Source organism: Macrobrachium rosenbergii, chromosome 14, assembly GCF_040412425.1.
Source record: "Macrobrachium rosenbergii isolate ZJJX-2024 chromosome 14, ASM4041242v1, whole genome shotgun sequence".
In the NCBI taxonomy this organism is placed as follows: domain Eukaryota; kingdom Metazoa; phylum Arthropoda; class Malacostraca; order Decapoda; family Palaemonidae; genus Macrobrachium; species Macrobrachium rosenbergii.
Window position 1 is genome coordinate 36169884 of NC_089754.1, and position 27500 is coordinate 36197383.

The window sequence follows — 27500 nt, forward strand, 5'->3', positions numbered from 1 at the left end:
GATTTATCATTTGCCAATACTAGAGGATTTATCATTTGCCAGTACTAGAGGATTTATCATTTGCCAATACTAGAGGATTTATCATTTGTCAATACTAGAGGATTTTGTCTTTGCTCGTAAACAACCTTAAGTCATTATTCATATTACGGACCAACACAACCTTCCATCACTGAGAGATTAAACCGCCTTTGTCTCCACAAACGAAGTTCATCATCATATTCTGATGAACGTCCAAAACACACTTCAGCTCACTGATGAGTGCTTCCGACATCAATGCAGATTAGCATTGACATCAAAATTAATGCACACTGAGGGTACTATGCATGACTGGGAAAATGATATCCTGGAATTGTTTGGCAGGAAATACCTTCAGCAGATTTTATATGGCAAAAGTCCTTGGGAAGTCGTAAGAAACCGCAGTTTTGTTTGTTATGAATCAGAAAATAAACGGCTTGATTTTACCTTTTCCTGAATCCAAGATGGACTATTTCTTAAAATATGAATAATATTATATATATATATATATATATATATATATATATATATTATATATATATAAATATATATATATATATATATATATATATATATATATATATATATATATATATATATATATATTATAATGCATATATATAAATATATATTATATATATATATATATAATATATATATATGCATATTTTAAGAAATACTCCATCTTGGGAACAGGAAAAGGTAAAATCTTAGCCGTTTATATTCTGATTCACAATCAAGTTTTTTTTTTTAGACAAAAACTGCGGATTCTTAAGACTTTCCAACGGCTTTCGCCATATGAAAATCCGCTAAAGGTGTCTATGAACCTATGTCCAAGACTGTGCTTATGTATATATATATATATATATATATATATATATATATATATATATATATATATATATATATATTTATATATATATATACACACACACATATATATATATATATATATATATATATATATATATATATACATACATTCATATACACAAACACAATCTTGGATATAGGTTCAGGCAATTTTGAAGTATTTAGTTTTTCTTATTCACATTGCAATATTTTTTAGTAATATTTGCATTTCGTTTGAAATGTTTTTTAGGTTTTTGCCATTGGAAATATCCTAAAGTTATTTCCTCTCATGCAATGCCATTGCCAAATACAGTAATTAGTATTATGCATAAAGTAGATTATTATCATCCTATTTCTCTTCATATCCTAATTATTTTAAAGAGATTTTATTCTCCACACTCGAGTTTACACTCACACCAGTGCCAAACCCTGATAAAAGACAATGGCTGGATAAACGCAAAGTCAACCCCCATGCTTTGTAAAGAAAGAAACCGAGCACTACTTCAACTTGCAACCAACTTTAGTACTTAGATGATTCAGTGAGTCTTTATGAGACCCATAAGCCACCTGTGTAAATGCTGGGGCCATCCATTAGTTTAGAACTGAACAAGCAATTGTCATGCATACCTGTACGTAAAGCATAATGGGAGTCTGACCACATGTTAGTTATCGGTAAAGCTGACCGCCTTATCCAGCAAATTAAAGCGTGACATTAGCAAAGGTAACCATGAGACTCCATAGCGTTAACTGCGCTCTGGGCTTGTATAATGACACGTGTGTGTGTGTGTGTACTAAAAATGGTGTCATACTGAAATATACTCAGTCATGTAATTAGATTAATTAGATTAATTTATCGAAGGTGGGCTAGCACTTAGGTACGGGGCTAATGAGAAATTCAAATGAAATTCATTACCGAGACAGTTTTACTAGAATGAGGCCTAATTAAATTAGGGTTTTATTTCCTAGTGCATGATTGATTGCTTCTGGGAATTAATGAATTGCCAAATGGAACGAAGTAGATAAACCTGAGAAAACCAGATTTATGAAAAGACATGAACTGAAATTTTCTATTTATAAAATGATTTTTAAATATTTATTATTACATATTCTTATAAGATATTATTATTACATATTATTACTGCAATATCATGGCTGCGGTAAACAAAACCAATTAGCTGGGCCGGGGGAAAGAGCATATGTTTGCTCCATTACATTCTCTTCTACACTTCTTTTCTCTTCGTTCCTTGGTTTGAGATATCTTTTTCTCTCGCTCTTTCTGTCAGCTGCGCTTCTTGCTAAGTTCTGACCCAGAGCAAGCAAGTTCTGTGGTCGTTATTCATACTTATTTCTAAGTGGGGCGGAGACGGTTGCATCACAATGAGTTAACGAGTCTGTATTTCATTTTGTTTGAAACTGTTGTTTGGTTTAGATTATCTAAAGAATTCGTGTGAGATTTTTCGTTGCTTGTTGATGTGGTTTGCCGCACCCGAGGTTATCAGGATATTTGAATACAGTGTCATATACTGTTATGTACTGAAGACATCAATAGTCTTGTAGACGCAAGACGCAAGTTTAGGAAAATTTATAACTACATTTTTATTTTCTAGTTTCTCAAGTTGTCAGATGTTGAGCCATTCTGAGCACACAGGTAATAAAGCTTAATTAACTCATATAACCAAAGTTAAACATGAGTACTATATAGTAGTAAGGAACCAACCCTCCTTTGAGAAAATAATACAATTAAGAAGTAGGGCTCTTGCAAGTCAGCAGGCGACAAGAACAAAAAAAAAATAGCACCGCACAAGTTCATTAGGCAGAAACAAAAGCAAGAACGCCTCACAGTTTCAGCAAACAACAACAAAAAACAGGTCAGCATAAGTTCAGTACACAACAACAAAAACAAGAACGCCTCACAATTTCAGTAAACAACAACAAAAACAACAGCACACAAATTTAATAGACACCATCCAAGAGAACGACGGCAAAAAAAATCAGTGGGCAGCAACATGGAAAACAACACTACACAAGTTGAGTAGACAAAAAAAAGGCAACATCGCTAAACAGATTCAGTAAACACCAACAAAATCAACAACACTACATAAGTTCAGCAGACAACAACAAACAAAAACACCACACAAGTTTAGTAGACAACAAGAAAATAACACCACGGAAGTTCAGCAGACAGCAAAATCAAAACCACCCAAATTCAGCAAACAATAATAAAATAAAAAACGCCCCAAAAGTTCAGTAAAAAAAAAAAAAAAAAAAAAAAATGTCACCACATAAAACCACACACGTAAATCCCCAACCTGTGTAAAATTTCCATTCTTCTTCCTGTTTCTGTCTCTGGAGGTTCTTCAGAGCCCCTTTTTCCTCCTCACTAAGTAATTTGTATTTCTCCTCTTCCTTCTCTTCATCATCGTCATCATCATCTTCATGACCGTGGACGTGTCCGATAGCTTTTAGCAGTTCCAGGCCGTCCAGTTTTCTGTTGTCATCGAAGTCGTGTATCCTGGAAGGAAGTAAGTGCTTGATAAGGAATTGAGAATCCAGGAAGTTTTTTTTTTTTAGATTTTTTTAGGTGCTGGAGCTTCCATGATTTCTTGCGTAATTCCAGACGTAACGTCATATTTGTTCTCCTATTTTGCGAGTTTTAATCGCTTGAGAATCCAGGAAACTTCCATGACTTTTTGGGTAATTCCAGGCATGACGCATCTGTTCTCTTTCTTTGGTCGTTTTAACCACTTGAGAATCCAGGAAACTTCCGTGACTTTTTGGGTAATTCCAGACATGAAATCACATTTGGTCTCTTTCTTTAGTGATTTTAGTCACTTGAGAATCCAAGAAACTTCCATGACTTTTTGGGTAATTCCAGACATGACGTCACATTCGTTCTCTTTCTTTGAGGGTTTTAATCAATTGTATCCAGGAAATTTCCATGACCTTTTGTGTAGTTCCAAAATGACGTCACATTTATTATCTCTTCTTTAAGGGTTGTAATCTAATTTCGTGGTTATTTATTTATTTATTAATTTTTTTTGTAAGTGCTTCCTAAGACTGGATGAAATATGACAAAGTTATCACTGCTTTTGTAATTCATATAGAAGTCAGTGACAGTTTAGGTATTTTGTGTTCACTTTGGGGCCTTTCGCGTATTCTTCTGTTGTACATTTTTTATATAAAAGAAAACTATAACTATAAACTATAAGAACAATGTAAACATTCTTGATCCCAAGTGTAAGGAAATATTAGGTATCCAGAATAAAGCCAAGAAAAAAAATTAAGAGGTAAATTTTTCTAAAGAAAAACTACAACTAACAGAATGATTCATTTAAGAACAAGCTTAAGATAATCTTGATCCCAAATGTGAGAATGAATCAGGTATTCACAATAAAGTGAAAAAGAAAAAAAAAATAAAGAAAATCAGTGGATAGATTTCGTTAAAAAAACTTGATGAGATTGCCAGGTCATCTCTGAGACGCTTTAACCATTTATCGTCTTAGGAAGGGCTGAGCGCTTTGACGATTCCAGAGTGTGTGAAATAGGCCAGGGTGTTAGGATGGTGAAGAGTCTCAGAGAATTGTTCGAGATGAGTTTAGGGCTTGGGGAAACAAGGAACAAAGAAATCAATTTCATCACAAACACACAGGCGGTGAGCGGTGAGGTGACAGCATTTCGTACGGGAAAAATGAAGGAAAATGGGATTTGTGGAATTTTAGATTGTGATGGAGTTGTATTTTTGTATTATGTTTAATCCTTCAACCTAAGATTAATTGGAAAATGTTATTTGATTATTCAAATATTCACTGACTCATCTTTTCGAAAAGGAAAAATTTCCCGTAGGGGTTAGTGCCGTCAGTGCAACTCATGCGGTGCACTGTAAGCATTGCTTAAGGTTCTTTGCAGCGTGCCTTCGGCCCCTAGCTGCAACCCCTTTCGTTCATTTTGCTGCACCTCCTTTCATATTCGCTTTCTTCCATCTTACTTTCCACCCTCTCCTAACAATTGATTCATAGTGCAACTGCGAGGTTTTCTTCCTGTTACTCCTTTCAAACCCTCTGTCAATTTACGTTTCAGCGCTGAATGACCTCATAGGTCCCAGTGCTTGGCCTTTGGCCTAAATTCTGTATTCAGTTCAGTTCAATTCAAAAGGAAAAATGAGGAAAATAGGTTTTCCAAAACTGGATATCTGCAAGTTATAGTTTTATTTTACATTTAATCCTGCAACCTAAGATTAATTGGATAGTGTTATAAGATTACACAAACCTTCAGGTAGAAATAAAAATGTGAAAGAATTTTTTTTAAGGAATAGTTTCTATTTCAACGATAAAAGTGAGGCAAATAGATTTGAAAATTTTTGAAAATCTATGAAATATTTTATATATTACATTTAATCCTTTAAAATAAGATTAATTGGATAAAGTTATAAGGTTACGCAGACCTTCAGTTAAGAATTAAAACTAAAAAAAATTTTTTTCAGGAAGAGCTTTGTTTTTCAGCAGTAAAAGTGGCAAATAGAATTGGCAAAATTGTTAGTACTGATGAAGTAATATTTCCGCATTGCATTTAATCCTTTGAAATAAGATCACCCAAATATTAAAAATGTACCCAAACCTTCGGGTAACAATTGAAGTAGAAAATAAAAAAATTAAAAAGTAAGAAAAGAATGAAATATTTTTCAGAGGCAGTTTCTGTTTCAACGGCAAAAGAAAATATTTCCGCCGAAGCTTTTGAACTCTGACGGTTTGCACAGTAAACATTTTGCGTTCGTTTATGAAACCGCTCCTCGGCGCCTCTTTCAACCGAAAGGGAAGGAAGGATTTTCCAGTAGGCGAATTTAAGAATGTAAAGACTTTCAAGCTTTATTTTTTGGAAATTTCCCTTGAAATGATATTCGTCTTTCCCTTAAAGTTCTATTTATTTTTCTCTCGTATTTTTTAGCGTTCGGTGCGTTCTACTCGACAGAACGCTCTAACACTTTTTTAAGAGCTACAACAAGTAAAAAATGCGCCGAAGTTTCTTCGGCGCCATCGAGTTTTCTGTATAGCGTATAATCAAGGCCATCGAAAATAGATATATCTTTCGGTGGTCTCGGTATAATGCTTTATGAGCCGCGACCCATGAAACTGTCAGTCGGCCGTGGTGGCCTATGTTGTTGTCTTGACAGAAGCACGATCATGGCCAACTTTAACCTTAAATGAAATAAAAACTACCAAGGCTAGAGGGCTGCAATTTTGTATGTTTGATGATTGGAGGGTGGATGATTAGCATACCAATTTGCAGCCTTCTAGCCTCAGTAGTTTTGAAGATCTGAGGTCGGACAGAAAAAGCGCGGACGGACAGACAAAGCCGGCACAATAGTTTTCAGAAAACTAAAACGGGAATTAGATAAAACTTGAAAACTTTTAAGTGTTGCTTTTCGATTTTTACCTTGAAAATATACTTATTACTCTCTCATCTCTTATTTTCTCACCTTCGTTATGATCAGAAGAGATCGCTGGACCATAAAAAAAAAAAAAATAGATACATGCGGAATTATTGAATTGAAACGCCTCCCTTTTGACGTCTTATGACGGAGAACTTCGTTTGTTTATACTTATCTCTTATTTTCTCACGTTCATTACGTTTTCATCTACAGAAGAGATCGTGGATCACAAAAGACGGAAAATATATAAAGAACGAATAATGGAATATAAATGCCTCCCTTCCTGAAGCCTGTCGACGGAGAACTTCATTTATTTATCCTTAGGGAGATAAAACTACATAATTCTCTCTTCTGTCTTATTTCCTTACCCTCATTATTACGGTCTCCTCTACAGAAGAAATCGCCGGATCATAAGAACGGGACGTATGTAAAGAAGCGAATTCAAGACTTTAAAACTTTTAAGTCTTACTTTTCGAATTTTCCAATAAAAGGACATTTATATTTCTCTCTCTCTCATTTCCTTACGTTCTCCTCTACAGAAGAGATCGTCTGATCAAAAAAAAAACGGGAAATAGATAACGATGGAATAATTAAATTGGAACACTTTCCCCTCTGAAGTCTTTTGACGGAGAGCTTCATTTGTTTATCCTCTGGGAAGCTACAGGAGGTCTCATTCGAAAGTTTAATTGAGTTTCTTTTTTTCATTTTTACGCTCTGGACTTAAATAGGATTGCTGACTTGGCCCACTAATCTAAAAAGTTTCATTAAATTGAGAGATTCCTGCAGGAGATTATTTTTTTAATGTCATCTTTTGGTAATTTTTATTTTCACCGTAATTTCTGAATTCGTTATTCAGTATTTCAGCGTTATGAATAGGCCGACGGGGTTGGAAATCCAAACCCCTAATGTAGTCTTGACCGGAAGGGAAAAATAAAATTATATAAAACTGAGACTGGAAGGGAAGTAAAAATAGTTATTAATAAACCTGTCTTTCGATTGATGGAAGGTTTAACAGGACTCTAGGGTAACGGAAGCGGGAACAGAATTCCTAAGCTTTGTCTTTGAGAAAAAGACGCTGTCACCGAATCGTGCAACCCTAGTATGAGAGTAATTGTGGGAAGAGGATGCTTGATAGGTGTTACTAGGTTGCCTTAGAGGAATATGAACTAATTTGTACTTTGTGTTATGATCAGTCTCTTATTTTTCACCTGTGGTAATGTGTGATTATATATATATATATATATATATATATATATATATATATATATATATATATATATATACATACATATACACATATATTTTCAGCTGTAAATGTTCTGGAATTTTTCTGCTTAGATAAAGTATAAGCATACCAGTGACAACTGTCATGTTTTCTCCGTAATCCTTAAGTAGCTAATAGGAAAAAAATAGCCCATTAATATAATTATTCCCCATAAAGATATAACTACTGTCCATCATTTAAAGGGGCATGCGGTTGCTTACCATGTAATATCAATGGCCTAACAAGGCGGTCTGCTAATGGAAATAAATGGAGTCATTTGTCACTGATTATTGCTTCATTAGCGCAAAACGCAAAGCGTAATTACTTTGAGCAATAGTGCCTAGCAATATTGTTATTATTATTCAGACGATGAACCCTTGTCATATGGAACAAGCCCACAGGGGCCATTGACTTGACATTCACGCTTCCAAAGAATGTGGTATTCATTAGGAAGTAAGAGAAGGTAATGGGAAATACAGAAAGAATAACAATGATATAACAGTTATGTTATCATTCGGTGAGGGAACACTTATCGGGAAATGAGCGATGAGAGGTAAAGTTCTAAAGATAAAATTATCAACGTTACTTGAAGTAGTGATAATCCAGTTCCCTCGGGGACATGTCTTTGATTTTCTCCGGCGATATGTAGCCTGGAAGTTCCTCCGCGATGTGCCTGGAAAAAAAAGATTAAAAGGATTATTGGAAAAATAAAATAAAATTAAATTAAATGATGGCATAAAATGTTGTATGGCGGTTCATCACGGAAGGGATGTTTTTGAAGTGTAAAGGTTAAAAGTAAACTTGTTTGATGTGTCTGAAAAGATAGATAAAAATTGATAAAAGGGAAAATAAAATTAATTAAATTAAGTTAAATGATAGCCTAAAGTGACTGAGAAACCTCTTACAAGGGTTTTTCATAGAAAAGAGGTTTACTACAATGGGGGAAAAAATTACTCAGCCTAAAAAAAAATGGTTATATTTAACCTTAACACCACACTAGTACCTTAAGTAAGATTATCGTGAATTTTTGAATGAAAGGTGGACAGCTCAATTCTGTTTGAAAATATATCTGCACATTCATAATAGCATAAATTAATGACATTAGTTATGCAGATAGTACGTTGAATTTATTTGAATTATGAAAAAGTCATTTGAGAACACTACGGTTGGTTAGGTAGGGAAACAAATTGGATGTACAAATTTTGACCGGAAAAAGTAAAATAAAAAGAAAGATCTAAAACTCATATATTCAGAAAAACAATGTTTTTGCTAAAATTAAATTAACTGAATAAAATGAATCAAGCTTAATAAGAGTTTGCCAATACTTCTCTGCATGGTGTCATTAAATCTTCAGATTTATCAGTTACATAAAGGGATTATTCTTCAGTTATTTCTGGAAATCGTCATAGCATAGCCGTGCTCTGTGTATATAAATAACGACAGAGAGACACAAAACGATGCAGGTATGCAACATTATTTACAATATATTGTTTCCAAGTACACAATGGCAATGAAAAATTATTCAAAAAGCGTTTTTAGCCTTAAAAACATAAATGGAAAAATGCTGCATTTTACCCAACCAAAAACACATACCTTCAAGTACATAAACATACACATTCATAGAAGCAATACAAACTAAAAAAAATAGGTAAATGAATAAAAGAAGGTAACTTGTGCCCTTACGAAGTATCGTGGACAAGTTTGGAATCCTCTAAAAGCCTCGGGTTCTTCAGTGTTTGTGGAGGCTTCTTCGGATCCTGGCGCTCGTTGACGTCATTGGCACTCCTCTTGGGCACGTGATGACGGTGGGATGCCCCTTCTTGTCTCCCGTGGCGGTGGGCCTCCCTCATGTGGTAATGTGACCCGGCAGCGTGAGATGCTGTGCCCGAACAGAAGGCTGCTTGCATTGCAAGGACAGCTGCCACTATGAGAGCCCACCTCATGGTATTTCTGTAAATAATGATAATATTTGGGAACCAATAGATATAAGGTGACTGCAACAAGAATATTGGACTTTTCCGTATTTTACAGTCGTGTTTAGGTGAAAACATCGTCTGCATATCTGCTAATTATTATTATTCTATTGTCATGATTCAGGTGAACCTTATTCATATGAAACAAGCCCACAGGGGCCATTGACTTGAAATTCAGGCTTTCTAAGAATATGATGTTCATTCGAAAGAAGATTAAAGGTTTAAAATTTGAAGGGCAGTATCCTAGCCCTGTAAATTTTAAACCCCTAATCTCTAGGAGATATGCAGACGACTCCTTTATTGTTTTTAGGTTCGAAAATCATATTAGACCTTTTTAGGTGAAGGTATTTATGAACAACATTATTGGTATTTTTACACAGTAATTCACCCTAAATGTCATGAACTTTCCTCTGTTGGACAAATGGCAGTCTCTGCATTTTTGCAGAATACCTGGAATCAAGAAAATAGCATTGTAAATGTTTTTGCTTAGTGTAAAAGTCAGGAAATGGCAGAGAGCATTATGTTTGCATTTACGTGCATGAAGATAGTCAATATCAAGTGTTGGGGTTTGAAAAGTGTGTGGATGCATTGCAGATGAGGAGAGATGTAGTACAGATGATGTTCGTAGGGAGAAAAAGCATGACAGTTGATGTGCGTAGGGAAAGAAAGCAGAGTTTTATGACAGGGTAAGGTAGTTAGGGAATGAGTACGGTGTGGAAGCCACAAATGTAACTTTCACTATGGTTAAAGAAAGGTTTTGATAATAGTATTAATTATGGTTTGAACGTTGAATAGGAGTAAAAATGAAAACGGCCATTTCTCGAGAATTCTGAATCTGTTCCTAGTTCGGTTTGGAGGAGAAAAGGCGATTGTCCTCAGCGATTGGAAATTAGAAAAAAAAGTAGATGACGAGGAAAAAAGATGAGCGGGAGAGAAAAGTTCATAGTTATTCTTGAAAAAGTGAAAATTGCGAGGAAAATTTCGTTAGCTCTCGTGTCAGCCCAGAGTAGATTAATAAAAAGTGATCTGGTGAATTTTGCAGTGGAGGGAAGAGGTGATCTTGAAGCAGATATGAAAATAGAAAATAGTTGAGAGTATGGTAATAAATTTTAGGACAAATGAGTGTGAGAAGAAAGAACTGAAAATTACATTAAAGGGAAGAATCGTGAGAAGTGGCTATGGATTAAAAATACATAAATAATAAGAATTGATGCTGGTCAAGATCAGTGGAAAAGCAGGAAGTTTTTCATGTAAAGAAACAGGGAGAAGGAAGAATAGAAGAACGTGGTGGCTAGTGAAATGAAAGGTCAGTTAGTTGTTTGCAGTGCAATTGCAAAATAAAACAAGAAATCTAGCTTCCTGTCTTCATTCTTGCTGTCCAACCCCTTTACCTATTACTGCTTAGTGCCAGTGCGGAATTTTCTCCCAGTTCCACCTTGTACAGATCTCCTTTCCGGAACTTTATCTTGCTGTCCAACTTCTCTGACTCCCTTGTTTTACTGTCTTAAGCTGTGAATGGCCCTAAGTGCCCAAGCGCTTGGCTTGACAGCCTCGATTTCATAAAAATAAGAATACAACTCGTGACGACATTCCTCCTTCTCGCCTTCCATTCTTACAATGCCTGACATGTCACGTCACTCTTTGTACCGGTAGCGTGTTCCCGAAAGAAGCGTGACCGAATTAGTGTTCCACAAAGGTATTTCCTTTGGTTTTTTAGTGTTTTTGTCTTTTCAGAAGTGAGCCCCCGCCCGACTCACCTCAGTTATGTTATCTATTTCCTTCGGTTGGAACTTGTGGGGGACGAACAGATGTACCAACTAGACTTTTTTATTTTTCCCTTTTTTTGGCCTCTACGTTTTTCTGGTCCCTTTTTTTATGGCTGCTACAATTTTCTCAGCTAATAAGATGCATCTTTTAAGTGGCTCGTTATGTGTGCAGCAGTACCGTTATGGAACATATCTCCGTACGGGTCTTTTACCTGCATTTGCATCGCCAGGTGGTCTGTTGCATTTTTGATGTTCTGCGTTCTTCCCTTGTGCTTTTGCTCAACCTTGTCTCTGTTCTTCTCTTGCGTTTTTGTTCAACCTTGCCTCTGTTCTTCTCCTGTGCTTTTGTTCCAGCCTTGTCTCGGCAGTAACAGAGTAAAGGCACAAGCACATAACAGAGAAAGTAAAAAAGATTAGACTTACTTGAATATGGCCAGTGTGGACTTGTTCCAAATGAATAGGGTTCAACATCTTCGTCGTCTTAATAATAATAATAATAATAATAATAATAATAAGAAGAAGAAGAAGAAGAAGAAGAAGAAGAAGAAGAAAGATAAGAGGCATAAATGTAAGGTTTTTACTTATGGGTAACTGAAGTTTTGATTGGAGAATGGCTAAGAAAATCTTAATTTGATGTAAAAAAAATTATTAAAACTAGAAACCTTTTAGTTTAAGAAAAGTGTTTTAACAATAAAGGAACCATATGAAGATGAGGACTTTTTATCCTCTTATGAGAGACATATATGTCAGAAGAATGAATAAAAAGGATAAATAGGAAAGATGGAAACATTTATTTTCAAAGGGAAGGGTTATTGCCTCGTAAAACATCCTTTTATCTCGCTTGTGCTCTTACGTATGATTTTATTCTTCAGGGCTACAAATTGTTGTTTTATCTGACCCATGAAATTGACTGCGCATGCACATTTCGCTTGAACTTGCCAGATGTCTTTGCATATGTCAGTTTTTGTGAGTCTGAACGTCATTATGAGTTTTATTTAGAAGGCCTTTGATAAGGACTATCTGAATATCATTGCTCTCTCTCTCTCTCTCTCTCTCTCTCTCTCTCTCTCTCTCTCTCTCTCTCTCTCTCTCTCTCTCTCTCTCCTAGGCACTTGGAATCCTTTACAAAAAGGAGGTAATGAGAGAACTGCCTCCGGAAATAGCAGAATATAAAATTTAGAAAACGTGTGAAATAACGACTAGTCCCACTGGGAAGGGTAAGAGAATTTCGAGGTAGAGGGCAGAAAGGTTCCAGGAAGGGAGCGGAGATTCCCGGGGAAGAAAGTAGAGTTTTAAAGGAAAGAGTCGAAAGCTCAGAAGGAAAGAGGGGAATGTTTCAGGGTGCCAGGTCAAGTGAGTCAGAGGCTTGAGGCCACAATTTAGAGGCAAAGTTGGCGCCGTCATCCACTGCCCCTTCCTCTCTCGAGCTAGGGTGGACTGTCCTGGAGCAACAGCTTTTCTTTCTGCAGTTTTTCACAGTGATTTTGTCTTGTCATGTTTTTTTTTTCTTCAGCTGTTGTACTTTTGATACCTAACAACCTCGTCCATTACCCAGTAGTCTGACACTTTTCCAAGTAGGCTAAAATGATCTCTCTCCAGTAGTTTGACGCTTTGCCAAGTAGTCTTTCATGATCTCTCCCAGTAGTCTGACACTTCTCCAGACAGCCTAGCAGTTTTTGCGCTTAGTCTTACAAGTTGTTTAATTTCCACATCCTAGTCAAGGTAGAGAACTATTTGAAAGGCCCTCGTATAGTGCTGCGTCAGCAAATGGTATTAAAAAATTTTATTTAAAAGTCAGGAAGTTTTGGGTTCAATTTCCGGTGTATGGTGTATAGATTATTAGCAAGAGAGCAAATGCACTATCGGGTCCCTTTTCATCAAAATAAAATTTTGTTCTGATCGTGAAGTAAATGAATAGAATATTAAATTACGATAAATCATTAATTGGCAAATTTACGTCCATCTAATTGTATCTACGCCAGTCACCCACAGAATGACGATTGTTTAAAGAAAAATCAATACTGTCACCAGTAACAAAGAGACACAATCGATTGCTTCATGCATGCGATTGGTTGATGCAAAGGTTTCCAATAGGAGAACGTGTTTTAAATCGCTCTTCGGGAAAAAGTAAAGGAAATTCATTCCCGAAATGCATTGCGTGATAGAAAAACTTGGGTCGTGCTTGAAGTCTGCATTCGATAATGGTATGAGATGTTTCTGAATTACCTTCATTTCCTTTGCTTGTAATATTGTGGGTCTTCATTTGGCTGTCTTTCATCACGCACAGGCAAGAGAGAAAGAGAGAGAGTGAGAAACCATTAGGTAAACTAGACTTACGGTAATTAGATGAGATTATGAGAAAAATGCGTTCTTGTGGCATCTTAACAAAATACTTAGCACCGGCTGTTATTACCGCATCTTCTTGTCTTCCTCAGTTGTTTGCTAATATTTTACCTTTTAATAATTCAAGTATTGAAATATGGCATTTAAATTACTTGTCCAGTCCCTTATTTTTTAGTATGTTAACCGATTTTGTTTTATTTAGTGTAAAAAATTAATCCCATGCCGTATATAAAATCTGAAGTAAGTTATATTAAAAATCAGTAGTCAGTGACTTGTCCATTTTTATGTGGGTTGGTCGATACCTCTTTATATAATTTTAATGCCACAGCAATTTTATGCCGAATTTAACCCTCTTTTAGCTTGTTTACTTTAACTAATTTTTAATACATAATCAAATTATATTTACGAAGTTGTAAAGGGTTAATTCCATCTTGTGTTTTCCTCTATGATGGGTGATGATCGCAGGTTTTAGGTAATGGTACCTGTATTACAAGTTTTATGGTTTACATAAAACCTAAAGAAGTTTTAATAATATAACTAAAACACCATATGTGGAAATTTTTTGCTTAAATGCTGTTGAATACCAAACCAAGAGAATAATTAGCACATTAGCAAACCAGGAAAAACACACAGCTGAATATTACAGGTATTTCAACGCAGACATAGGAATTGCCATACTCAAAAAAAAAAAAAAAAATAGTTAGGGTCGATTTGCCTAAGAAAGGCTTTTGTTAAAAGTTAAACATTGAAATGAAAAATATGATCTTCAGGTTTTGAGCGAAAACGACGATGTTTATAATACTTATTTTTTTAGGCAAGATGCTATGCTAATTTATTCAAAATCATTATGCTTCAAGCTCTGGCGGCTACAGGTTTACTGTTAGGAGGTGTTCTTCACCATTACAATACTCAGATATTTCTAGTTGAACATTAGCGTTTGAACTTTGCTTTTTCGTCTTGATAATGGGATAGTTTGTATTATGAATAAATTGAAAGAACTTTTTGAGTTCTAGCAAAATTATAGGCTCTTAAGTTCGACAGCTTCCACGTGTTGATATATAAAGACCAATGGGCGGAGCGCTGTAGGTGAATAGCATAGTCCATGCACCTCCCGTGGTGTGCTGTAGGCATTATTCAAGGGTGTTCCCAGCGTCCCTTAGGCCCATATCTGCGTCCAGATTTTAGCCTTTTACTATACCCCAACTCCAGTTTTCCTCAATCTAGCTATCCAACACCAGTTCTGCCTGTAGATCTTTATATTTCATGTACTTTATATTTTCTTGATCTCTATCTGGCTGTCCAACCACTCCAACTCTTATTTTTTTCATTGTATTAAGAGCAGAATGTCTGAAAGCGCCCCAGTGCTTGGCTTGACAGCCTAAATTTCATAAAGTAATCTGTCAAAAAATGGAAAGAGCTTCTTGGATAGGAAAAGATCTCCGTATGTCAGTTACTAAAATACAACACAAGAAAAAACTATTAAATCATTAGATATTTTCTCATTTTTTTTTAGTACCAATGGAGTTACACAAGAATCTGTTTAGTTTGATGTCCTTAGTTTCTGTTTCCCTTGTAGGAGGTTAGTACCGTCAGTGCACCTCCCCCCAGTGCACTGTAGGCATTACTTAAGGTTTTTTGCAGCGTCCCTTCGGCCCCTAGCTACAACCCCTTTCATTCCTTTTACTTACCTCCTTTCTTTCTCCTTTCTTTCTTCAACTACGAGGTTTTCCACCCCTTGTTAAAATTGTAACATTTCTGCACTCAGTTTCCTTTCCAGCGCTGAATGACTTCATAGGTCCCAGCGCTTGGCCTTCGGCCTAAATTGTATATTCTATTCTAAGTTTCTGATAAAAAAAAAAATCGAAATTGCTGATTTAGGCATTCTAAGAACCTTGATACTTTGACTGTGTATTGCCACAACAGAGCAGTTTTCAGCGAATGCCGACTTAGCAGAAGGAAGCTTACGGAGAACTGCTGCAGAACTTACTGTAGCCACAGTCCTTGGCCACAAACCGGTACTGTTCGCGTTTTCTCCTGTGGCGAGGCAATAAGGAGACGGCTGTGCATTGTATTATTTATCTGAGTTTACTGAGCCGTTCTTTATGACGATTTTCAGGTAGAGACCGACTGTAATGCAGTACATTATTACGGTAAAAAAATATGCCTTCTTCCCCCAGCCTCTCTCTCTCTCTCTCTCTCTCTCTCTCTCTCTCTCTCTCTCTCTCTCTCTCTCTCTCTCATTCTAGAAGTGAACAAAGGATTTGTTACCAAACCACAGTAATAATGATAGTTTTGCGAATTATAGTAATGATCATAATAAAATATGAATCTGTCATTTTATATATATATATATATATATATATATATATATGTGTGTGTATAGTACATATGTGTGTGTGTGTGTTTGTGTGTGTGTGTAAGTACATATATTGAAAAGAACCAAGAAAGACCTCTTAGCTTCTCGATTTCCTCACGCTTTTGGGAACGATTTCATTTGTAGACATTGAAGACGAACGGAAATATGTGAAGATAACCAGCCTTTGTTTGTGGGATTCGAGCCTACACATGATAGCACAAGTGAGGCTGCCGTAAACCACAACACCACGAGAAAAGTTTAATATATTCAATTTGTATATATATCTGTCGACTTAAGATACATTTAACTAGAGCCTTCTTTACCATCGTAAATATATATATATATATATATATATATATATATATATATATATATATATATATATATATATATATATTGTATATGTATGCATATATATATATATATATATATATATATATATATATATATATATATATATATATATATATATATATATATATATATAGATCTAATTTGAGTGGTCATAGTATACTGAAATTATTAAGCGAGTTTTCTAGAGCAATGTAAATCGAGGCTTTGCCGAGTTTTATTTTGTTTTAATTAGTAATGAAGGTCGGCCAGATGGCAGCAGCGAAATCTCATAGCATCGACCAGGTGACTCAGATGAAGACAGCAACCATTTAGCAATTGCATTTCAATGATATCATGTGAACCATTTGGTTATAAGACTCGGACCACTTACTGAGTCGTATCTCCCTTCAGGAAGATAGATAACAAAAGAAAATATAATTTTCCACACTCGAACGAACTGACGAGCGCATCAGGAAAACCTCCAGTAATCTGTTGTCATCCAGAAAGGTTACGAGGAAACTAAGACCCAAGACATACATAACTAAAATACCCTTGACAGGGACGCGAAAATATTCTGGGGACGTAAAGACTTTCTTTGTCCCTCCTCGAATAGGAAAAAGGGCCCTGGGAATAAAACCCAGATTGGAGGTGTGACCCAATGTGACCCGGTCTCAGGAATGAATTAATGAAGAGGAGGAGGAGCATAGGAGGAGATCGGTTGATGAATTAGAGGCAGACAAAATTGGGGAAGGAGTCGCGGGCTTGAATAGACTGAACAGGAAGATGCTTTGAAATAGGTTTTTTTCACACGATTGTTGTATGTCTTTTTGAGCAATAATTTCATCCATCTTGTCAGTTTATGAACCACTGCATAATTTGAGGGATGATTCATTTATATGATATATATATATATATATATATATATATATATATATATATATATATATATATATATATATATGAAATTTTTATCACACCGTGATTTTATATACAATCATGAAGCTACAAATGTCGCTTAATATCGAAATTCACGCTACCTCGGTATATCTCCGTTGGAGTGTGTGTGTGTGTGTCAAGATGTGTGTGGTTTGTGAATATGTATTGTATATGCATGTGTATGTATAAGTATATCGTGTCCCCACGATTCCAAATTTAGAGGATAGAATGAAAAACAGATTAGCGAGCACTTTCGTGTAATTGTATTTTGTGAAGCCCACTGAATATTTACCCGGTAAGATGTATATGGTTATGTTTTCCCTAAAAAGAGAGAGAATGAAAAACAGATTCTTCTGAAATTTTGTGAAGCCCACTGAATATTAACCCGGTAAGATGCCGGTTATTTTCCTCTGTCTTCTGAAAGTTGCGCCTTCCTCTCTCTCTCTCTCTCTCTCTCTCTCTCTCTCTCTCTCTCTCTCTCTCTCTCTCTCTCTCTCTCTCTCTCATGTACGCAGTTTCGACCACGTTTTTGTTGAGGTACAATAGAGTTCTTGTAGCCATCTGGTATTATCAACAAATGGTGCCAGTTTCTTTCTCTCTATGGCAAGCTTTGGAATTTTCTCCCAGCTTCTTTTGCTCCAGCGACCAAAAGGATTCCTGACTTTAATCGAGTTGAAAACTCATTCTATTCCTCTTTTATTCCTCGTGTGTGTGTGTTTGTGTTCTATGGTCAGGTAAGGGAGGGAAAAGAATATCGGCAGATAACGTACAAGAAATTAGTCAATCCGTCAATCACTCAGTCCTTAGTCACTCCTTCGATCACTCAATCCTTAGTTAATCACTCAGTTCCTCAATCCTCAGTCAGTCCTTGTCACTCAATTCTCAGTCAGTCCCTAAATCACTCAATTCCCTGCCAATCCATCAATCACTCAGTCCCTCAGTCCTCAGTGAATCATTGTCACTCAATTCCTCAGTTAGTCTCTCAATCAATCAATCCTCAGTCAATCCGTCAATCACTCAATCCCTTAGTCGTCAGTCAGTCCCTCAATCACTCAGTCCTCAGTCAGTCCCTCAGTCACTCAATCTTCAGTCAATCCGTCAATCACTCAATCCCTCAGTCACTCAATCCTCAGTCAATCCGTCAATCACTCAATCCCTCAGTCAGTCCCTCAATCACACAATCTTCAGTCAGTCACTCAGTCCTCAGTGAATCCCTCAATCACCCCGTCCTCTGTCAGTCACCTTCTGGTCTGTCCAAACATTCATCTCTTCTGATAACAGAGGCAATATCACCCCCCACCCCCCTAACCAAGCATCATATGACATACAAGTATAAATAAAATTTAAAATGTCAAACCGTCACCATTTTATATCTCATTTCCTTTTCCATTTTCTTCATCCGGATTTTTTTTAAATTCATGGAATCAATTAAAGCTCACCGTTCAAACAGCTGTTGGGAATACAAAGCCTGAATATTTACAGAGGCATCTCCGTAGTGTTTGTTTCTGTTTATGTAAATGTATGTGTAAATTATAGTATCATAATAACACACTTTAAAAAACAATTGTTTTATTCACGGTTTACATAGAAAAGAAAGGGTATTTTTCGTTCACAACTCTTCAGCAGCAAGAGATATGTTCTGTTGCTTTGCTTAGATAAATTGCATGTACATAGAATTAAACTTACACACACACACGTATATAATATAATTATATATATATATATATATATATATATATATATATATATATATATATATATATATATATATATATATATAAATTTCTGACTCACATCAGGATCGAACCCAGGTCTTGCAATTGAAAGGCAAGGGCGTTGCCCATGCACAAGTCTAAAAAGAAGTTGGAACCTGAGAGCAACTTCTTTTAGACTTGTATGGTCTAGTGGGCAGCGCCCTTGCCTTTCAATTGAAAGACCTGGGTTCGATCCTGATGTGAGTCAGAAATTTATTTCTGTTCCACACGTGATTGTGTGTTGATTATATATATATATATATATATATATATATATATATATATATATATATATATGTATATATATATATATATATATATATATATATATATATATATATATATTATATATATATATATATATATATATATATATATATATATTTATATATATATATATATATATATATATATATATATATATATATATATGTATGTATATATATAGAGTATTATCTATAAACACCGCACTTTATCACATACGCAGAATGCCACACCCTGATCACGCCACTATCTTGAAAATGAAAAACTGAATTTTTATTTATTTATATATAACTTTTTGCCGTAATAGTTCATAAACCTATTACCTTTCGTGCTCCAGGGAATAATTTTTCAGGCAGTTTGTTTGTCTGCCTTTTCAATCAGTATTCACATCTCTTTTATGTCATTGTCTGGTTCAAACAATGGTTCTTTTTATAAACGTGCGTGGATAAAAAAAAAATTCTCAGTACTGTACGAACAGTATCTGCTTTTTCCCCTGCCGTTTGGAATAATATTTATTCGATTTTTATCCCCTGCTTGTAACAAGTGCCATTGCGTTTTCTTTGTGTGCTTGCATGCACATGAATATCATGAGTGCAAGCTTACACGAACAAACACATAAAATAAATAAATATATATATATATATATATATATATATATATATATATATATATGTGTGTGTGTGTGTGTGTGTGTGTGTATATGTCTATATACATATATATGCATGTATATATATATATATATATATATATATATATATATATATATATATAGTATATATAAATAGTATAATAAAGAGATATTATTATTATTATTATTATTATTATTATTATTATTATTATTATTATTATTATTATTATTATTCAGATGATGAACCCTATTCCTATGGAACAAGCGGACAGGGGCCATTGACTTGAAATTCTAGCTTCCAAAGAATATGGTGTCCATTAGAAAGAAGTAACAGAACGGAATGGGAAATACAGAGAAGAAAGAGAGAGACACACACACACACACACACACACACACAGATGAATGATATTTTAATCTATTTCACTGTACACCGAAAAATGCGGCTCCTTATTATCAGTAACGGTATAATTTTTTTTTTAATCTACTTGCATGCATGACGCGGAACAAGAATTATGGTAATGATAGAAGTTGGTGCCTAATTTGTACAAATTAAGGCAGAATTACGGAGAATAATTAGGATAATTGTTAATGAATATAATACCGCACAGTTAATGTTGATATGAACCTCATTTCCGAATGTAATTTATTTCAGAAAATAAGTGCATACATTAATAACATTGTCGGCAAAAATGTGAAGTAAAAAAAACAAGGTAATTCAGATTACAATGAACGTAATTTAGTGATTGAAGTACTGCATGGTATTCTGTGTCGTGAACATGGAGAGTTACATTCACATATTAACGAAAGAGTAACGTAATGAAATTTTATAAATGCAGACTAAACTAAACTGTATGGCGTTTAGAGTCATTTTTGTTAAGGGGATTTTATTTAGAAATTCACTTATGAGGATATAAATATATATATATATATATATATATATATATATATATATATATATATATATATATATATATATATATATATCATAAGCGTTATTTCATGCGCTCTAACTCCAAATTTGAAATTCTACGTTAATAATAATAATAATTATAATAATAATAATAATAATAATAATAATAATAATAAATTTTATTCAACTCAGGTCCATATAGCCTACATGGAATATATAAAGTAGAGGCATTATAATGGATACGCGCAATCTAGATACACGAGATATAATGATAAAAATGATAATTAGCGTTATCCACACTCAAACAAAAGTGAAGTATATCTTAGTTTAACCAGACCACTGAGCTGATTGACAGCTCTCCTAGGACTGGCCCGAAAGATTAGATTTATTTTACGTGGCTAAGAACCAACTGGTTACCTAGCAACGGGACCTACAGCTTATTGTGGAATCCGCACCACATTATGACGAGAAATGAATTTCTATCACCAGAAAAAATTCCTCTAATTCTTCATCGGCCGGTCGGAGAGTCGATCGCTCGACCAACAGCGTGCTAGCCGAGAGCTCTACCCACCCCGCCAATGAAGAACATACACTCAAACAAAGGTAACATGGAGTATAAGAGCTATGTCATGCAGAGATCAGCTAATCAATAAGATCTCGATTCAACTGACTTCGGTAGGTTTAGTTTATAGATGACTTGCCATTAAATCAGTTTATAATTTACTTACATTCTGATCTCTTTTTTTTTTTATTAAATTGTTAATTTATCTTTTTCCTAATAGCTGATCTCTTCTTTCTGTACTTTCTGTTACCTTCTGTTACTTCTTTGAAATGAATACCATATTCTTTGGAAGCTTGAGTTTCAAGTCAGTGGCCCCAGTGGGCTTGTTCTATATGAATAATAGGTTTCATCCACTGAGTAATAATAATAATAATAATAATAATAATAATAATAATAATAATAATAATAATAATAATAATAATTCATTTTGAAAAACAAATAATGAAGATTAATTATTAACTTTTCCCTCAGGGTTCATCTTCTGAATAATAATAATAATAATAATAATAATAATAATAATAATAATAATAATAATAATTAATAATAATAATTCATTTTCAAAAACAAATAATAAAAGTTAATATAAACTTTTCCCTAAGGCTTAAACAGCGAAAATATAATGACCACAACTCAATTACACTGGTAATCTTCATTAAAAGCCTTCCCGAGGCTACGATATCCCAATTAGGCCCGAAATGGCATCACGTGTGGGTGGGCGCATTTACGCAAGTGCGCGTATGTGCATGCGCGCTTGCAAATCGGTAATCACGTAAGCACTATTTGTGCGTATCCAAGCACCGTGAACTTTTGTGTTCAAGCACACGTGATTGATAAGTTCTTGAATAAATAGATATAACGTGAATGTTGTACGTCCAAAAAGCAGGTCAGGAGATATAATATTTGGCTGCTATTAAAAATCATAAGTGTTCTGAATGTTATTCAATTATATATGTGGGCATGGGACCTTGTCGGCCTTTCGTTTGATCAAATTACTCATGATAGCGCCTTCATCTCTCTCTCTCTCTCTCTCTCTCTCTCTCTATATATATATATATATATATATATATATATATATATATATATATATATATATATATATATATATATATATATATATATATATATATATATATATTATATATATATATATATAGTATGTATATATATATATAATATATATATATATATTTTTATATATATAATATATATAATATATATATAACAATAATGTTTTTTTTATTGTGTGTGAGAAACAGTGATTTTTTTTCATATATAATGGGAAAGATAGTGTGAACAATAATGTTTTTTTTTTTTTATTCAAAGAGACATCCATCATGGAAGTAGCCATGTTGCCAAGCACTACGAATAAATTACCTTAACATAACCAGACCTGCATACGTTAAGCTTGCACGAGCAAAGATATCCGACCCGATTCATTTGCATTTTTAATAAGATTTTTAGTTGTTAAGCGAAGGAACACTTTTTATCGTTAGACTATTTTTAGAAGTTTTTATGTTCATTTACGCTCATTCTATTAAAAAAAACCACAACACCAGCTCTAATTTTCCGGACGGATGTATGTATTCTTAGACCATATGGCAGTGACTGGATGATGAGCGCTTAGTTTATATTATTACCTTCATCACTAGTTAAATTGGACTTGCTAATTGCCTACCGCATATATTTGTTGCATTTTCTCCTTATACTTCGTGGCTTTGTTTCCTAGAAGTCGAATTACTTCCTGAGGCTTCTTAGAAACATTCTGGCATTTGGTGCGTGTTTTTTTTCTTTAGTCTCAGTGCGTAACAAATATTCCATTTTGACATCTTGAAGTACCTTTAGCTTTATCTATCAAGATACTGCTAATGTGATTCCATGATTTTGCTTTTATTTTTAGCTTTAAGAGATTAAAATGTAATATTTCTGTGGACATTGCCAAGTTCCATTTTAGAAACAAGTTGGCAGAAACACTCTCAGTGACTCTTCCCGGAATCACGAGACTTTTTATGCCATTACAGTTGCCTCTTATCAACGCTTAAATCCTTGTTCTCTTTATATATCTCAGTAGTTTCACCTAATCGTAGCATTGTAGCCCAGCATGCAAAAAGCTTAGCCCTTTCTTAGAAGTTTTTGACTGCTGCTATTTTTTTTTCTCGTCAAGATGCATTTTTTGCCGTTGTTTTTATCTGATTTTTCACTATTTTTGCCTTATTTTACGATAAAAACTGATGCAGATGAGGAATACTTTGCTCAAAAGAAGCATGCAGCAGCCTACTTTTATGTATCTGTTAAACTCATAATTTTTTTTACAAATCAAAAGAACTGACTGAAAAGTGAGTAGGTCTGAAATAATGCGATTTAAGAAATGCACCGAAATCTGTTTTCAAATGTTCTAAGTTCGGTTCAGAGTTAAAAATTTCCCCAGTCATTTTGCTGTTGAAAAGTGTATTTAACTTTCTGTGTTGATTGGCATACACACAAAGAACATAATGCTCATTAGTTTCAAATCCTCACGCGAATAAATATATGGTATTGCACTCTTAACAGCAATTTCTTTTAGCGTAAGCCATTAATCGATCAAATTGTAATTCACGTCCTTGCTGTTTCACACACTGATGTACAAGTCGTCAGGTATTTTCTTTCCTCCATAAGCTTTTGCACTTCTCGTATAACATTTGTTGTCTCGACTTGAATAACGCATTAAGCAAATGGTTATCAATCGACTGTAGTGGATCGCATCCAGGTGGAGAAGGTCATGAAGCTTAACAATATTATTGCGGATAACAATACGCACTTTTATGTATACTTAAGTACGTGTACATATATACTTACATATACTTATATATATGTATATATATATACACATACAAACATACTTACACACACATACACTCATACACACACACGCAAACACATACACATATGTATGTATGTTTGTATGTATGTATGTATACTAGCGCACCCAAAACGTTATGTGTATTGTAAAGAGAGGGTAGAAACGGAAATGAAAATTTCAAAGTACCTTTATATTGTACTATATCTACTGTTATAGGGGCCGGGTGTGAGGGACGATGGCTTACAGGCTGGACAGTAGTGAGTATGTGCGTGTGTGTGTGTGTGTGTATGTGTATGTATACGTATGTGTGTATACACGACTGCTGCATCTCTGATGAAAAGCTGTGCAAAAAAAAAATCCACAGAATCAGCTGCATTACGTTCATATGACATTTAATGTCCAACGCCAGTTCGATAAATAATTGGATTTTTTGCCATTTAAAAACTAATTGAATATCTATCATTTTCATTTTTCGACCTTATAATTCATACATTAAGTATGCGCGTGCCTTTGATTTTATTCCTGCCTAAGTACCATTTACGCATAGGCATATTCATTTATATTCGACTTCTGAAAGTTAATTCAGTTATTGAAGGAGAGTGAAAATGAAAATGCTCTACGATGTACTCATTATTTTTAGTTTTATTTTTATCTTCCCGTAGCCTCACCATCATACAACCAAGAGATTAAAATAATCCGGCCAATCCTAATTTGTAAGCCTTTTCGCCTCTCTCTCTCTCTCTCTCTCTCTCTCTCTCTCTCTCTCTCTCTCTCTCTCTCTCTCTCTCTCACATTGTAACCCTTTGTTTAAATTTCGAAACCTTTCGTCCCAATTCAAAACAGAACGAATGCGACCAACGAAAATCTCCTATATTTAACCCATGAACCTGAAACAGTCAGAAGGATCTGAAAAAAAATGGGTTTTGGGGATGCGCAGAAACAACCATGAGAATAAGTGCATTGGCCTTAAGACCACCAAAACAAAACTTCTCTGAAATTGGTTGAAAGCCTCCTCTCCGACTTACGACCGGAGAATGGAAACCCAATCAGCTGTTGATTCACCACCGGCGAGGTTAACGACTCGTCAGTGTCAGTAACCTAGATATTGTAATGCCAGTTTTGGTAACAATAAATCAATCAGTCAATCTCGCTCGTCAGATAATGAGAATGGAAGTCACAGATGCTTTAAGATTGATGTTTTTTTAGGATAGTGGGTCGTTTTAACGATTAATAGTCTTATTGCTGTTAGGTTGTCCCTTCAAGCTAAGTGGTTTAGCATTTTGATGGCGGATAATATGGTTCATTAATCTTCTTAAGTCAGTCCTTAGTTGGGGTCGCTGTTTATAATGATCCTTTTCTATGTTTCTAACATTCACTGGACGGCTCATTTGATAATTTGTTTTAGAGACATTTTAGCTCGTAGTTTATCCAGTTAAAAATTCATTTCATTTAGTAAGCATTTATTCTTGTCATTGTTGTTCACAAAAAAAAAAAAAGATCAGGGAATGATTCGTGACGGATAAACCCCCGGGAGCTTCCTTGCAAAATATGGCTGACTTTAAAGGAATGATTTCATTGTATTGTTTGTGAATTGTGGACGATTTCATTATTCCCAGATTAAAAATTATTATTCCCGTAAAATGGTCCTATGTTCGTTGCATAAAAAAAGCATTTCAATAGAAATGTAAATCTTCCATGTAAATAGTTTTTTTTTATCCGCTGTACCCAGTACTAACGAAAATGCGAGGCATCCAGTCACCCTAATTCCCCTTAGGGAGGTGGTGCCGTCAGTGCACCAAACGCGTTTCACTGTAGGCATTACTTAGGGTCTTTGCGGCGTCCCTTCTGCCCCTGGCTGCAACCCCTTTCATTTCTTTTACTTTACCTCCGTCCATATTCTCTTTCTTTCATCTTACTTTCCACCCGTGCTAGGTTTTCCTCCTGTTACAGCTTTCAAACCTTTTTACTCTCAATTTCCTTTTCAGCGCTGAATGGCGTTATAGGTCCCAGCGCTTGCTTTGGCCTTTGGCATAAATTTTATATTCCGTTCCATTCCATTCCAATCACGCTAATTAACTTATTTTCTATTTTTTATTCTCTATTACTTCAATTTTTTACTTCAAAGATCACAGGCGCTCTGTTGCGCCAGGAAAAGCATCTATTTATCGATATTGGAAAAAATCTCTGAATAGAATCAGACACTTCTATAATTCAAAGGAATCGGCGATCGAAGTGGGGCTGGATCCTTTGTGTACTAGAAGCTGAGGCCCTCTGTCGATGCTCTTCATGGAACTATGTCGAATAATAAAGGAATGGGAACTACAAAAGAAAAAGAGTCTATATTTATGTACCAGGCATAATGAAACAGTCGATTATTTGCGTCAGAATAATTTCTTGCCAATGAGTTTATTCCGGGAAACCAGAGCATTCTCTCTCTCTCTCTCTCTCTCTCTCTCTCTCTCTCTCTCTCTCTCTCTCTCTCTCACACACACACACACACACACACACACACACACAAATACACATACTTATGCACTACATTCATATATCTCTCTCTCTCTCTCTCTCTCTCTCTCTCTCTCTATTCTCTCTCTACTGGTATCACACACACACACAAATTTATATACTTATGCATATATATATATATATATATATCTATATATCTCTATATATATCTATCTCTCTCTCTCTCTCTCTCTCTCTCTCTCTCTCTCTCTCTCTCTGTGTGTATATATACACACACACACACAAACAAATACTATTCACGTCATTCAGAAGTACTGGTATCACGCAACCGTCAAAATACTATATATATATCACATTTCCTTATTTTCCCCACAATTCATCAGTAAAGTCCCAATTTGCCTCGTTCCTATTTTTTCTATTTTTTCCTAATATCCATCTCCTAGCTATCAAGTCCAATTTGTCCGGACTCGTCTTCCATCGCCTTCCGCTATATCCAGTGTCTCTTCCGCTCTAATTTATTATATAATATCCTTCACGTTAATAGACCTGATCAATAGACCTGATACGAGTATTTTGGTAAGAGAATCGTCATATCTAATGATTTCTCTGAACACTGAATTCCTATCCTGTGGTTTTCATCTTTCTTTTATGCTGTTGTTTCCCAAAGTGTGTTGAAATGATTGTCTTCGCATACCTTAAACCAGTGTCCCTCTTGCACTCAAAATTTGAAATCATTTGATTTGGAAGCTTTGACTGTATCTAGTTGTATCTCTTTTTGAAATAACCTTCTTCATATAACTGTAAATGTGTCCCTCTG

General features: G+C 34.9%; 2 protein-coding genes across 2 annotated transcripts in view; one reads left to right on the forward strand and one right to left on the reverse strand.

Annotated features, from left to right (window-relative positions):
• LOC136845927 (uncharacterized) overlaps positions 1 to 27500 on the forward strand; it is a 300929-nt gene that overhangs the window by 168832 nt on the left and 104597 nt on the right. The window lies entirely within an intron of this gene.
• The window catches only part of LOC136845929 (uncharacterized), a 151177-nt gene that overhangs the window by 1316 nt on the left and 122361 nt on the right, over positions 1 to 27500 (reverse strand). Inside the window, exons 3-5 of the mRNA XM_067116423.1 lie at positions 9240 to 9506; positions 8143 to 8229; positions 3177 to 3379 (exon numbers count right to left, since the gene is read on the reverse strand). Coding sequence (XP_066972524.1) covers positions 3177 to 3379; positions 8143 to 8229; positions 9240 to 9499 — 550 coding nt within the window. The 5' untranslated portion in view covers positions 9500 to 9506. The remainder of the gene's footprint in view (positions 1 to 3176; positions 3380 to 8142; positions 8230 to 9239; positions 9507 to 27500) is intronic.